This window comes from Argiope bruennichi, chromosome 7 (genome assembly GCF_947563725.1).
Source record: "Argiope bruennichi chromosome 7, qqArgBrue1.1, whole genome shotgun sequence".
Lineage (NCBI taxonomy): Eukaryota > Metazoa > Arthropoda > Arachnida > Araneae > Araneidae > Argiope > Argiope bruennichi.
In genome coordinates, this window is record NC_079157.1 from 102,921,810 (window position 1) to 102,934,442 (window position 12,633).

Sequence of the window (12,633 nt, forward strand, 5' to 3'; positions counted from 1 at the left end):
AACAATTAAAAAAAGAAATGTTTTATGATTAAAAAAGACGTTAAAAATCTAAAACTCATTTTTAATTTATTTTTTATTAAAAAATTTCAAATTGAAAACATTTTTTCAACATTTTCAAAATTATGCTCTCATTTATTCTACTTTGCTATACTTCTTATTCCATAAATACAATGTTAGTTGGTAAAGCGTAAGTTACAGTTTTTTAGTAAGCGGAATTTAAATGTCGAAATAAAGTGTGTAATACATATTAAATCATTTAATATTTCATTGATGGAAAAATTTATATCACTTTAATCATTATTTGGTTTGAGAAGTGAAAATTATTGTGATGTTTTGCTTGAAATAACATTGTTGAATGTACTTTTATATAAAATTTTATAATATATAAAGCACTATTAAATACGAAGTTTCTCACCCTATCGTATTGCATTGCCAGGGAAATGTTAAATACGTTGTTAAATAATGTTATTAAATGCGTTCAATGTAGATGTCAATGGAAGGTTAAAAACGACTATATTTATAAAAATTCTTTTAGAAATAATACATTTTTTTCACAGAAATAAAGGGGTTTAAAAGGTCCATTTTGGTCTCTTACCTTCAGGTTTTCTGTAACGTAAATCTATTCCCTCCTGCACTCTGATCTGAAAAGAAAACAATCTTTAAATATAAATTCAAAAACCTCCTTACTACTAAAATGTCCATTTTCAGGAGTATTATGAAATTAAATGGATAATTTATTTGAAAGAGGAAATATACATTATCTTTTGAAATCTACAAATATAATTATATTTTTTATAATACTAAGACAAGCGACATGCAACATGGAAATAGTCTTTTCATGTTTGTAGATACCGAGACAGAGAAAAGTTGAATGATTAAAGTACATTCTGCAAAATGTTACACAGGTTCAGTAACACAATACCGTTTAAAACACTCTGTGGTAGCATTATATTTCAGAAGGATATGGAAACTGCTAGAATAAAAATATATTTACTTACCGTATTGAATAAACTCGCATATATATTCTTATGTAACATTTCTTACAGTCTCAGAAATGCAGTGTCATTCTGTTATGATGTTCGTTTCTGAATCCCGTGACTAGCATTTTTCGTGGACTGTACTTTTTCTACGGAGTAGTGTGCAGAAAGAGAAGCAGTTATTATGACTTGTAATTCTGGGAATAATCTGAATTCTTTGTACTCTGAAATGCCATCATATCCCCCTTTCATGTTCTTTCTCACCCCATTTTTGACGAGACAAACCCTTTATACAAGCAGGAATGGCTTCCAAATCAGAAAACGAATAATAAAAAAATCAGAAGGCAATTCGTATATGAGTGCGCACATTTTATTTAAATGGTACCTCATTTAATGAGTATACTTTAATCCCGAATCTTAATCGTAATGCGAAATGCTCGTTGAGCGAAGTAATTTTTTTTCCCCATAAAAAGAATCATTGAATGAGTTACATGGATCCATTCCATGAATCCATTGTAACTTTAATTCACCGCCATACCATCTTAGAAGCAGTGATATTAATTTAAAAAAAATATTTGGTAAAATATTCAGAATATATTTAGCAAGAATGTATTCTGAATAATATTTAGCAAATATATATATTTGAATAATATTTAACAAGAAAATATATCTGAATTTTAGATATACGAAGTTAAAAAGAGGACAAAAATAAACTGTAGTAGTTTGTCGAAACCAGAAGAAAGTACCCTTTAATATGTTAACAAAAGGGCTTAAAATCTTGCCCAATAAAATATACAATATTTCACTAAAAACTGATACATTTATTTAGAAAGAAGATATTATTACAGATACAATTTTGAAATAAAATATTATTAATTGAGCTGAAACTGAAAAACAGTCTTAAAAAAGGCACGTAATATGACAAATGAGATATATAATATGACGTATGAGACATTAAAATTTGAAAGTGCTAAATCATGAGGCCAAATTAAGGCAAAACCGAGTAATTGCAACAGATTCAATCGACAATTTTTTAAGATTAATTGCGGCGTTCGTATATTAAAATGTATTGCAAAATAAATGTAAAAATGAAGTGAAAAAATTTAAAAATGGCAAAATCGCTCAAGTGAGATATGTGATTAAACATTTAAATAATGTTAATGTTTCAACAAGAAAAAGTTATTTTTATAGAATATATTTAAAAAGTTGATTAAACTTTAAAAAAATAATCGTACAGGCATTAAATTCGAACCATTGAAAAGCTAATTTTAAAAATTTAAGATGAAGAAATGATATGTTCCGAAATCATGATGGAGAAAAACATAAAATTATTCTACGCTCTTTATGGGTCATAGCAGTTTTAAATAGGGCAGTTAATTTTTCTAGGAGCATGTGTGCCAAATTATGTGTTTTGATTATATCAATAGATTACAAATTGTATAATGCTCAAACAAATAGATGCAAATTAGATTTTATGTACATAGATTATTATAGATAAGAATATCGAATTCATCACGCTCTAAGTTTAGTTGATTGTTTAGAAATATAGTACCTATATACTAGTTTATGAAATAAGCACGCATATCGTTACATATTTCTCCTTACATAAATTTATCTAGTTTTCTGTGAAATTAATTTCTTCATATGTTCTAGCAGCTCAAACTACACCTACAGTTTCTAAGGGAATTTTCTTTGTCATCTGGAAAAAATATATTTTTACCATATTTACTTCCATTTAAACAATATGTCATATCTAAAGAAGCCATGTAAAATATTTTTCCAAGACGTCATTGAGGATTCTTTTTCATGTGTCATTTTATATTTATAACGAACAAACGGAAAGAATAAAATTTGGATTTTAAAAATTCTAAAATTTCCAAATTGAATTGAAATGCCAATGAATTGTCCTAGAAACTGCACTTTATGATGTCCTTGTTTTAAATACTACTTTTTTTTCAATTGCATTAATTTTTAAAAAAAATTTAACTTAAGATTCATTTCAGTTTAATTTTCTATTTTATAAACTTAAATAAATAATAACAAATGTAATTTAACAATTTTTAATATGCAAGCATTCATTCCAATCCGAAAAATTACTAAAGTACTAAAACTTCTTGAAAAATAATTACTATTTAATATTTCCTAACTTACAAATAAAACTATTTAATTATAAAGACAGATTATAGGGAAATAATTGAGTTCAAACATAATGTTAATAATTATTTTAAAGGCTTGTAAAATAGAATGTAACTATAACTAGCCATAGATAATCAATATATTATCATTTATTAATTATACCTTGATTTATTTTATGATGATTTTAATAATTAAATGGAGACGTATATTGCAGCCTTATAACTTCGTAAAATTCATATTTATTAACTCTCAGCTTATAGATGAAAAAATGGACTTGAATAGTGTAAGAGTTACGATACTAGATTTCATGAAGATTCAATAGCTGAGAAGGCGCCAATGAGATCCTTTTTTTATCCGTTTATATTATAATAATTTCTGAAAATGATTTCATTATTGCACGCAAAATTCACAGAGTTATGAGATGAGGGATTCACAATGAGTCATTTCGATGCAGTTAGAGGTTAGTTAATTCACTAATAATAATAAAGTCACATTTACAACTTTATTAATGTGCATTATAAAGCATCTACATGCATTATATTTCATTTTTTCTACAGCTTAATTTATTATTGCACTCTTTCCCGATTTTCTTATAACGAAATTTATGAGATGAAAAATAAAATGTAGGAATCTTCTTTCACATCAAGGATGAATTTTGTTCCTTTATAAATAATTCGCTTAAAGAACACCAACTTCTTTATTGCTGAATAATATATTCACATCTAGTTAAATTACTGAATCTTATGTATAATCAATTACTTTATTCTGAAAAGCAAACAAATTTAATTGCTCTAGGATAGTAATGGGTATCAGATTAATAAATCATCGTTATAAACTATTAATATTTTCGTAATTTATAAAATAACATAATAAGGATCAAAAAGCTGTTGGACTATCTTATGCTTTGAAATGAAAAATCTGCCTTCTACCTGACATATATTAAACAATCACTATGTCTCCAATATGTAAGCAAAATACAGATACTTCGAAACAAAATCGATCTAATTCTACATAGAAAATTTAACAATTAGTTTTGGGATAAAGATTCCTATCAGCAGTAAAATTCATTAAATATAGCATATCTCGGAGTTTGTACTTACTGCCTTAGCAATCCCAGGATCTAAAATCAGAGGTGAATTCTCGTCAGATGCCACTTCATCCTTCAAGGACAAAAATGAATTTTAAATTACATATAATTTCTATACATATAATTTATTAAATATGCTGAGATAAAAGATTGTGTTAACAGCAATTTTACATCATACCAAACAGAGAAACAATTTCTGTGCAGAAATTTTACTTACTGAACGAGCTTTGCCTTTATCTTCAATTATCGACGAATCCTCGGCAGCTGTCACTTTATCCTTCAAAATGAAAAAAAAGCCTTTAAATGACTATACAGGGACAATTTAATAAAACTGTTGAGTATAAAAACTCGCATTAATATTAATTTGTTGTTAGGTTCCGCTTTGATCAGAAATTGTACATACTGAAAGAGATTTTTTTGATTTTTCAATAACTGACGATTCTTTGTCGACTGCCTCTCCATCCTACAAGTAAAAATTGGCCTTAAATAATCATACAGAGACAATTTAATAGATACGTTGAAACAAAAATTGGTATTTTTGTTTCATAATTTAGTTTTGTTTGCTTTTGTTCGTGTTTGTATTCTAAAATGACACTTACTGAAAGATCTTCGTCAGAAGCTTTCATCATCTTACGGTATGTAACTTCGTCGCTTTCTTCTTCATCGTCATATACACTCTCAGCGCTGTCGCTCCCTGTTGAAAATGCACTGTGAATCATTAGACAGAAGTAAAAACCCAACTGGATTCAATATCTGGATATAAATTTTAACATTTCTAATTAATGGTTTCTCAATACACTGAAATATTTTAATATCTTACCATCTTCATCGTCATCTTCGTCGCCTTTTCTAAACTGCAAAACTCTTGAACTTTTTCTAAGCTGCGCAAAGATAAAATTTTTTTATTAAAAATTTTAAAATCTTCTTACTATAAAAATGTTTATAATGTGCATTGCTCTTACAGTAACATCTATTTTACATTGAATACACGCTGAAATGCACATACTGAAACGCTCCATGGATTATGAGTAGTCAAAAATTACTTAGATCTAAAATTTTAGTTATTTCCGCACGGAAGTGTTTGAAATGTTTTTCAAATTTTAAATTTGCATTTGGTCCATCCATACTAATTTGTAAACGTATCTGTATGTCCAAACATGATATAGCTTCTTTAAAATTCTCAAACAGTTTTTGAGCAGGTATGCCTTAAAAAGACTGAATTCCGATATCTTGCGGAGACGACTGATTCACATCAATATCTTAAATTGAAATCACCTGGCATTTGCGGCTCAAAGCTTCATCAAAACATATTGCATTTTTTTAATATTTAAAGATTTTTTTAAGAGATGAGAAAAATGGAGTTGATTCGTTATAAATAATGTGTAACATTCCATTTTTGACTATTTCACTATTGGTGAAGATATGCGAAAATATTTAAATATATCATTAAATGCATTAAAGGACGAATGTGACGCAACAAGTTTAAACATCAAAAAACAACTTAAATTATTGGTCTTTTACTAAAAAATTCGAAGTAGTCCCATTTTTGGACATCAAATTTGACGTTTTTGGGTGTGGCATGCCATATTTTTCTGTATTCCTTTTAGATATAAAGTTCAACATCAACGATTACTTTTTTGAACTTGCATTAAATTTTGTATGTTTCCCTCTTTCGGCATGACTATTAAGCGCTTGTTTTCCCATATTACTTAAGCTTATTAGCTTACAAAGTCGTCAGCAGTATGCAGTAAAAAGATTTTGCGGACCTTCTCTAACCCATTCCCCAAAGATAAGATTAACATTTTTATCCATCCAATCTGTGTTAAATACGGATTTTGAGAACTCATTGTTTAAAAAAATTCGTTAATTCATTCTGAATAAATTCACAATTTCTCAAATAATAAACAAACCATTCAACTCACTTGTGAGTGACATCGTGATGCTTCCGTAAATTGATTATTCGTTGCTATTTCCGCCAGAAAAATTTATTTTACTCTCTCATGTGATTTATAACAGTCTCGCGCATGCTCATTAGTTGCAATATAGTAATTTCATGGAAAAGAATAACGGCCTCTCAAATCGAAATTGTACTGATCTACCAGTATACAGAAAAAAAAATAAGGCTAATTAGCAAAAAGAATATAATTAAATTAATATATTAAATATCTTATAATATTAAATTAATATATTAAATATCTTAAACAATAGAAAAAATTAAAGAATATTAGGGTTAAAATTACGTATTAACAATAACCTGCAATTTGTTGCCTCTTTTAACCGAAACTGTACTTACAAAGTGAGATGTTTCTGGATCTACAACTAAAGATGAATCCTCTTCGTATTCCATTTCATCCTGGAAAAAAAAAAAAAAAAACCCTTTAAATAACACTACAGATATAATGTAGTAAATACTTTGAGGTAAAAATTCATATTAACAATAACTTATCATTACATTCCATACTGTTCTCATAATATACGTACTAAAGGAGAGCCGCTTGCATCTAGAAATGCAGATTGATCTTCATTGTATTCATCGTCATCCTGTAAACCAGAAACTTCATATCAATGAGATCATTTAATAAATGTATTTTAGATTAAAAAAACTGTATTGGCAACACTGTTCATTCACCCTTAACTGGGAAGGTGACATTTTAGGACTTAACTGGGGAGGTGCGGTCTACGAGACCGCATTTCATTTACACTCAAATTAATTTTTCTAATGAATGTATTAGTATGAAAAACTGCCAATATATTTTGCAGATATTTTTCTTGATATATAGATATGTTTTAGAAATTTTTCTAAATATATTATCATTGAAAAAAGTAAATGCGTTAGAACATACATTTTCTTCTCAAATGACATGTTACAATGAATAATATTCTTGAAAAAACATATTACTTTTTACTTTCTAAATCATATTCATTTTTACAGTATATGAAGGTATTTAGAAGGCAATATAATGTAAAATTCAACAATTATATGAAAAATAAAAAAAATGACAATGGGTAAAATTGGCCCTTTTTTATCGGCTTGAGTGATTTTCATAGCACAGTTTTCTAAGGCATTTTAAACATACAGGTTAAGAACTAGTATAAAAATCAACCTATAAATTCTGTATATATATCTCTTGGTATATTAATATATTTTATAATTTTTTCAAAATACATTATCACTAGAAAAATTAATTATGTTTGAATGTACATATCAAAATCAGTTGAATGCGAACTTTCATCGAAAAACTCTTCTGTACAATTATCCTTATCACTAAAATCAATTTCTGCTTCATTTAAAAGTGTCTGGAGCACTGCTTCATAATAGGACCAGTAAATTGGATGATATTTCGGGGCTCAAGTTTTAGGGCCATCAGTTAAGCCTTGTTTATCACTAGGACACTAACAGGGAGATGCGGTCTTAGAGACCGCGCTCGAAGAAAGAACTGAATTATTTTAAAAAGCATCTGCTGAAATCGGTTGAAAAAGTGCCCGTGTATTGAAGGTCACAAAACAGGAAGCTACAGGGTCAATCCATTCAATTGAGCTAAAAATAGAATAGGGGTGACAGGAAATTCATCGCTAGCGGTCTCACAGACCGCACGTCCCCAGTTAAGGGTTAAATTCTGTTTCTTTCCGAAATTTTATTTAGAAAATGAGTTTTATTTGGATATACGTACATTAATTGATAATCGTTGCATACCTTCCTACTTGTCTTTGTTCTTTTCTTAGTTGTACTAATGCTGCTTTCACCTGCACCAAAGGAAATACCAGAAATGGTGTATCTGTCGATATCAATCTTAAAAGTACTGGGTTCTTTTGTTCCTCCTATTGTTTGCATAGTTTCTCTTTCTATCGCTTTGTCCATCAAATATTCAGCTATAAAAGAAAAGTGATTTAAATTCATTGCAAATGAAATGAACTCTGTAAATAACCTAATTTTTATTACAGAAAATGCCACAATTCTATCAGTTAACAAAATGACCTTTAAAATTATTTAAAGGAAGTATATTTTAATTAAAATTAATATTGTTACGAATTTATAATATTCCTACCTTGCTCGGATAGTTTCACCTCTAGGAAAATAGTTTGACAGATAGTTCTATCGTTTGCCGGATTAATGAGCCCCAACCTCGGCGACAAAACGAAAGACTTTAGCATCTTCAGGAATTTTCATGATAGGTTCATTAGGACGCCATTTAAGGTGACCTCTCGAGAACCTTCTCTGCCGTTTTAGGAACTTTAAAAAGTCATGAAACGGAGCTGGAGTCAGCCATTTGAGATCAGCTCTAGTTAATGCTTGAACGAGTTCTTTCCTTAAGAGCTCCGAGATGCTCATCATTGTTGTGCTGCTTGCGTTCTGATGTTTGTTATAAGTGCCGTTGTGTATTGCTTGCGTATGTGTTGGCTGTGTTTGTCGCCTGCATATTCGTACCTTCGTGTTAGAAAACGTCGTTATTAATTATCAAGACTCGTTGACTATGACACCATACACTCACTCGTCAGCCGTCAAATTTAACGGACTAATCACGTAACAATAGATATTACATGACATAATTCTGAATGTCCTAAATTTTCAGAAACAATTAGATTAGGTAAAAAAGATCAACAACTATCAGAGCAATTATATTTCAATACTAAAATTATAGCAACATTAGTAAATGATAAAGGACTCTATATGATGGAGCATATGAGTTATAACTACCAAATTTGTACAAGTATACTTTAAATGGTATTTAGTATAACCTTTACCAATTAAGTTAAATGTATAATTCGGAACGGTTTTTAAAAATTAAACATATTTTGGCATTTTTCTTCTATAACTTCCGAAAACATTAAACAAAATATCTTTTTCATGACATCAACTGTTGTACTTTTTTTTCTAAATTTTAATAATTTTCAAAAAAAAAATCCACTTTTTTTATTATTTATTTTGTTCCATTATTGAAAACTACATCAATAAAATACTATTTATTAACTATGTAGCCTACATGAGAAATCAGAAAGTATAAGACATAACGCAAAAGACAATGTGCAATTTGAAAATAGATCACTTAACAATTAATTTGATACTCTGTTCAAAATATACGCTAATAATTACCAAATTATCAACTACAAAGGTAAACTTTTAAAAGTTCTTAAATGAAAATGAGTTCCATTAAAAAGTTTCATATATCCAATACACCAAACATTTGAAAAAGATTAAAATAACACAGCTTTTTGTACGGAGGCCTTTCAAGAAATTATGATATTTAAAGCAATATTTTTTCAATTTAAAAATAACATTTATGCAAAAACTGAATACATCACACAAAATATTTTACAATTTAATTATTACGTGAAAAAAAATTGATTTTTTTTTGTTTCAGATTTGATCTTTTTACGAACATAAGTTAAGAAACAAATGGGATAAATTTTATATTCTTCGACATGTATAATCATTGATGTGATGGCTGGGAACTGAAGTAAAAGTTAAGGAATAAAATTCTACCAAATTACTAGAGTTTTAGAGTAAAATCATAGTTTCTTGTCATTTTGATTTTTTCAAAGATGCATAATTTTACAATGGTTCGTCATTGTACTAATACTTTCATTCATAATATACGAATCCTTAATTCATACACATTCGAAACATACGCTAAAGGTATGTTAAATTTCAGACCGATATTAAAAATATCTATCCGTCAAAATTTTAATAATCTTATTTGAAAAACGAAAATAATGAATTTTGAAGTTTTGTTTTCAGTTTCAAATGAAATGAAGAGAATATTTTAAAAAACATTCCTGAATTGGTAGGTTATTCCATTTTTCTTAAGTTTAATTTATTTTTTAAATTTTCAGCTTGGAAATATTTATTCATATTTTTATCAACTCTAGTGAGTAAATATATCATTTGCTATACAGCCAGTATCAGCAAATTACAGCTTTCTTCAGTTTTTTTTTTTTAACTTGAAAATATACGTTAACTAACCTGAATATTCTGTCATTAATTAAAATGTGTCAGAAGTACGATTTAAATTCTCTCCGTGAGTTTATTGTCAGAAATTAGAGCATTCATGAGGAATCAAAATACTTTCGTGATTCAGAATTATCTCAATTTGTAACAAAGCCGTCAAAAATGAAAGAAATTCATTCCGAAAATACTCCAAAGCGATATTTAGCATATGGTAAAAGAAATGAAATACGAAAAGACAATTTTAAAATTAATCAACTAAAAATAACGAAAAATGCTTACTCTTAATGTTGTCTGCACTTTTATTTTGTGTAAATTCGATTAAAATATTTTTAATTTCATTTCTAATTGCTGTAAGAAAAGAAGTTTAAGAAAGGGTTTTGAGAAGATTAAAAAAAACCTTTCAGATAACATTAAAAAAAATTTGAGTTTCAGTCAAGATTAGGTTTTCTGTATAGGAACATACCTTAATATCTGTCACAATTTCATGCTTAAAATGCGGTATTGAGGAAATAGTGAACAAATTATGCATAAGAGATTTGATACTGAACGCAATCGTTATTCTTAATGAACTTTCTGTTCGCCAAAGGTAGCTCATTTTTAATAATTTTGAAGTATATGCTGAAGTATAGTGAAAAAAAAAATGAAAATTAGCATAAAGAGATAATATTTAAATTTATATAACCCTAATATTATTTGTATATGTTGAAAATGAAGGATTAAGAATTCGCAATAAAAGAAAATTAGAATAAGTATGTTATCTTAAATATTTCAGTACAATATATGCAGTATTTCATTTGAATCTATTTTTTTAAAAATGAGCAATTTGTTAAAAAATATTTATACAAAAAGAAAAAAAAATAAGGCTTTAATTAAAAACTTGCAGAAAGCTACGTCATTATTTATATAAAAAGAACGAACCATTGATCAATATAAGGACCAACATATACTGAAAGTTCGATTCGATATATTTATATCTTGTTATTTATATATGATATTTCGAAAATTTATATCGATATATATAATATTTATATTATTCCATTTTGCATTTTTAAATTAATTTTCAAATACTTGAGCAAATACCTCCGAACAAATGTCTAAATTATTTTGTGATTTCGAATCCTTAGTTTTTAAGTAAAGAAAATTTCTTCAGAAATCGAAAATTGATTGCAATTTGAATATTAAATAAATATGGTTTCATTTTACCTTTGGGAAGAGTCATAGTAACAGTTGGAATGCGTACACCTGTTATGAACAAAATTAAGTTCTTAATTAGCAGTGTAAAGATATAATTATTTAAACAATAATATGCAACAGATATCATTCAAGATTTCATGATTTTTTAATGATAGAGTCAACAAAACAGAAAAATTAGGGACAATTAATTCAAGTTGATATTCAAATGCTGTGGCTATCATGTACAACAGACATAACAGTACTTTTCATGGTCAAATGGAATTTTTATTTAATCAGATGAGTTTTTTTTTATCTCAGTATTTTATTAACGTTTCGTAAAATTAAAGAAATGATATAAAGAATTGATTGTTTAATCAAAATATAATTTAAAATACTGCCATTAAATTGAAAAACTTGAAGAGTTACAAAGAATCGAAAAGAAAAAATAATAAGAATTTAATAAAAGATAACGTAATTTGTTACTTTCTTAATTGGTATAAATTGATTGAATTACTACCCAACTATCTATATATCAGCAACATAAGTTACAAGCAGCAAGTTATAATAGAAATACTATAATTTTAGATTTCTGAGAAAGAATTTATTAGTTATTATTTTATTACATTAATTTAGTTTACATTTTTTAAACACAAAATACATCTTACGGGCTTAATTTAAATATATTTATAAAATATTAATTTTCGAGAAGAAAATTAATAATTATAAATGAAGGTACTTACTTGTTGTTCCAAATGTCGAGGTCAATACTATAATGAAGATAATATATTCATAAATAATTTTGGAATGGAGTAATATTTTATAACATAATATAAAATATGATATAAAATATAATTACATAAAATATAAAATAAAAGCTTTTGAGACAATTATTTTTTATAATAGTTGCAGAACTAATGTAACTACGATAAATTCAATCAAAATTTAAAATCTACAAATATTTATTTACTACATATTATATATATATATATATATATATATATATATATAATACCGGTTAAAAAGTTCATATTTTTTGCCTTTAACTCCCCCCCAAAATAACTTTTTTTTTCTTTAAACTTATCACACAATGTGCATTTTTAGAATTCGTTTCATGCATAAAGCAATGATATATCAAACAGTAAAGGATTAAATGAAATTAACAGTTTCAATATTCAATTCAAAATAAGCAAAATTTAATAGCAAGTTGAAGTTTATTGAATGAATACAAAATTGCCAGAATCGATAAAATATGAACAAGAAAAACCCTCTATTAATGGCGAACTTTTTGGCATCCATAACAGCATGGCATCTAC

The 12,633-nt window shown here is 27.2% G+C and overlaps 1 protein-coding gene across 1 annotated transcript in view; it reads right to left on the reverse strand.

Moving 5' to 3' along the window:
- Window positions 1-12,633, reverse strand: part of LOC129975503 (uncharacterized) — a 49,443-nt gene that overhangs the window by 18,593 nt on the left and 18,217 nt on the right. Inside the window, exons 10-20 of the mRNA XM_056088565.1 lie at window positions 12,061-12,087; window positions 11,351-11,389; window positions 7,895-8,070; window positions 6,682-6,741; window positions 6,494-6,553; window positions 5,021-5,081; window positions 4,800-4,894; window positions 4,604-4,663; window positions 4,418-4,477; window positions 4,214-4,273; window positions 596-641 (exon numbers count right to left, since the gene is read on the reverse strand). Of these exons, the coding sequence (XP_055944540.1) occupies window positions 596-641; window positions 4,214-4,273; window positions 4,418-4,477; window positions 4,604-4,663; window positions 4,800-4,894; window positions 5,021-5,081; window positions 6,494-6,553; window positions 6,682-6,741; window positions 7,895-8,070; window positions 11,351-11,389; window positions 12,061-12,087 (744 nt within the window). The remainder of the gene's footprint in view (window positions 1-595; window positions 642-4,213; window positions 4,274-4,417; window positions 4,478-4,603; window positions 4,664-4,799; window positions 4,895-5,020; window positions 5,082-6,493; window positions 6,554-6,681; window positions 6,742-7,894; window positions 8,071-11,350; window positions 11,390-12,060; window positions 12,088-12,633) is intronic.